The sequence below is a fragment of the Eublepharis macularius genome, chromosome 12 (assembly GCF_028583425.1).
Source record: "Eublepharis macularius isolate TG4126 chromosome 12, MPM_Emac_v1.0, whole genome shotgun sequence".
NCBI classification, from domain to species: Eukaryota; Metazoa; Chordata; class Lepidosauria; order Squamata; family Eublepharidae; genus Eublepharis; species Eublepharis macularius.
In genome coordinates, this window is record NC_072801.1 from 65,856,448 (window position 1) to 65,858,818 (window position 2,371).

General features: G+C 41.4%; 1 protein-coding gene across 1 annotated transcript; it reads left to right on the forward strand.

Moving 5' to 3' along the window:
• Nucleotides 1-345: 345 nt before the first annotated feature.
• Nucleotides 346-1,912, forward strand: LOC129339553 (olfactory receptor 5V1-like). The gene is made up of 2 exons (XM_054994134.1): nt 346-364; nt 945-1,912. The coding sequence occupies exon 2, from the start codon at nt 947-949 to the stop codon at nt 1,910-1,912; it is 966 nt and encodes a 321-aa protein (XP_054850109.1). The 5' UTR covers nt 346-364; nt 945-946.
• The last annotated feature ends 459 nt before the right edge of the window (nt 1,913-2,371 follow it).

Below are 2,371 nucleotides of genomic sequence, written 5' to 3' on the forward strand. Positions count from 1 at the left end.
ATTTAGAATGATTACTGCATTTTGTAGTTGGTATTTTGTTGTAGTATATGGCTAAATGGATTAAATGAGAGATTGCTTGATATTGTCTAGATATAGAACAACCGGGTCTAAAGCCTTTCATTTGTTCAAGCCTGAATACATGAGAGAGAATAAAGGGAAAGAAAACATGACACCCCAAAAGGGGCAGTTCATACAGAACATGTACAGTATGGAAAGCTGACATTCTATGTTAACTTGTGGACCAGCTGCCAGATGTCTTAGTCGTTTAAGAATAGAAAAATCTCTTTACTGGATCAGATCAAAGTTCCATCTACAAAAATACTAAGGTTCCAAAAGAGTCTGATGCAAATAAAGTCACAAGATGGCAGCTCAGCCCCAATTGATGTGTCCAAGAGTTCATATTCAAAGAAATGCATCTTCTGACTCCTTCAGTCAATCGACTCTCTTCTACATATTCTCTTGCAATACCCGTATGTGTTTCAGCTTAGGCTAAAATGCTTTGATAAATGACATTTATCAAAATGACATTTATCTAGTGACATTATAGCAAAAGGTTCAATTTCTCTTAGAAGATTCTTTCTGATTCCAAACTTACTTATTTTGTTCCTTGATTTCTAGAGGGGGCAGAGAGGTGCTGAAGGGAGGTGTTTTTAGACAAGGGTTTTATTTAAGTTCAGTTTTATTGTTCAAGACTCTGGCCTAAGAATAGGAGGATGAAAGAAAAGAACAGAAAAGAAAAGAAAAGAAAAGAAAAGAAAAGAAAAGAAAAGGAAGGCAGGCATTTTTGGAGCATACATTTGACATTCCTAGACATTATGACTCCATCCATCATACATGCCTGTGTCTGATCCCTATGAAAGCAAGCCTTCACTAGCCCCGTCTACATCCTTTGACTTACTTAATATGCTTTTATGCCTTGTAGGTAAACTCCGCACTGAGCAGAGAAATGGCGAATAGCACGACAGTGTCAGAATTCATCCTCATGCGACTTTCTCATCTCCCAGCCATCCGTTTCTTCTTGTTTGCTGTATTTTTGCTTCTCTATTTAATTACTTTGGTAGGAAATGGTACCATCCTTCTTGCCATTGGAGCTGACTCTCACTTGCACAATCCCATGTATTTCTTCCTCACCAACCTGTCCCTCTTGGACATCTTCTGTCCTACAGCTACGGTGCCCAAGATGCTGGAGAGCCTCTTGTTAGAAAACAAAAACCTTTCTTTTGCCAGCTGTGTGCTGCAGCTCTACATCCTAGTAGCTTTGACAGGGACAGAGGTCTTCCTCTTGGCTGCCATGGCATATGACCGCTACGTGGCCATAAGCAACCCCTTGCGATATACACTTATCATGAGCAAGAAGCTCTGCCTTCAGATGGTGGCTGGAACATGGGTCACTGGGTTCCTCAACTCCTTGCTACACATGGTGTTGACCTTCATCCTACCTTACTGCAAATCCAATGCAGTCAATCAGTACCATTGTGACATCCCACCTGTGCTGGCTCTGTCCTGTGATTCGACCTACTTGGCTGAGATGGTTGTCCTTATTTTGGGGGGCATTTTTGGTGTGGGGGCTTTCCTGGTCACCTTGGTCTCCTACGTCTATATCATCTCCACCATACTGAGGATCCGCTCTACGGAGGGGAAACGCAAAGCCTTCTCTACCTGTGCATCTCACCTCATGGCGGTGTGCCTCTTCTATGGGACCACCATCTTCACCTACATACGGCCTTCTTCCAGCTACCACCAGGACCAAGATAGGCTGGTGGTGACCATCTTATATGGGGTGATTACCCCCATGTTGAACCCCTTGATCTACAGCCTTAGGAACAAAGAGGTGAAGGGGGCATTGAGGAGGGTAATAGCTGAAGGTGCAAAGTGTAGTTTCGAGAAAGCTAGATGGCACTGGAGTAAATAACACTAAAGTGATGCACTGAAGTAGTCAGATCCTGAGCCAAGGAAAGAAGAATCCTGCAATCTCCATAAATTATTATTTATTGTTTTCTTTTCTCATAGGAACTCAAGGTAGATTACAAAAGTTTGAAGACCAACAATACCATAGGATAATAAATAATGTAAACAGCAATACCGACTAAATATGTTCATTCAAGAGATGGCTGGGGGGGTGGGGGTGGGCACAGAAACTTTGGAAATAATCTTCCTTTATTGTCTGTTTGAATGCAAAATAAATTTTAGATGTTCATTGATGTAAGACTGTTTTAATGTTGTCCTCTTTTGCAGCTTTTTGTAAGGATTAGAGAGCTAAATAAAAAACAAAGTTTCTGTCATCTGTTGGCATAAGGAAATGGCTGCTGGTAATATATGAAGTGTTCCAAAAGGGCCTTGGAAGGAAGGACTAATAACCCGAAAGAAAGTA

Excerpts from the sequence above, each read along its gene's own strand:
- LOC129339553 (XM_054994134.1), top strand. The coding sequence starts at position 947 with ATGGCGAATAGCACGACAGTGTCAGAATTCATCCTCATGCGACTTTCT.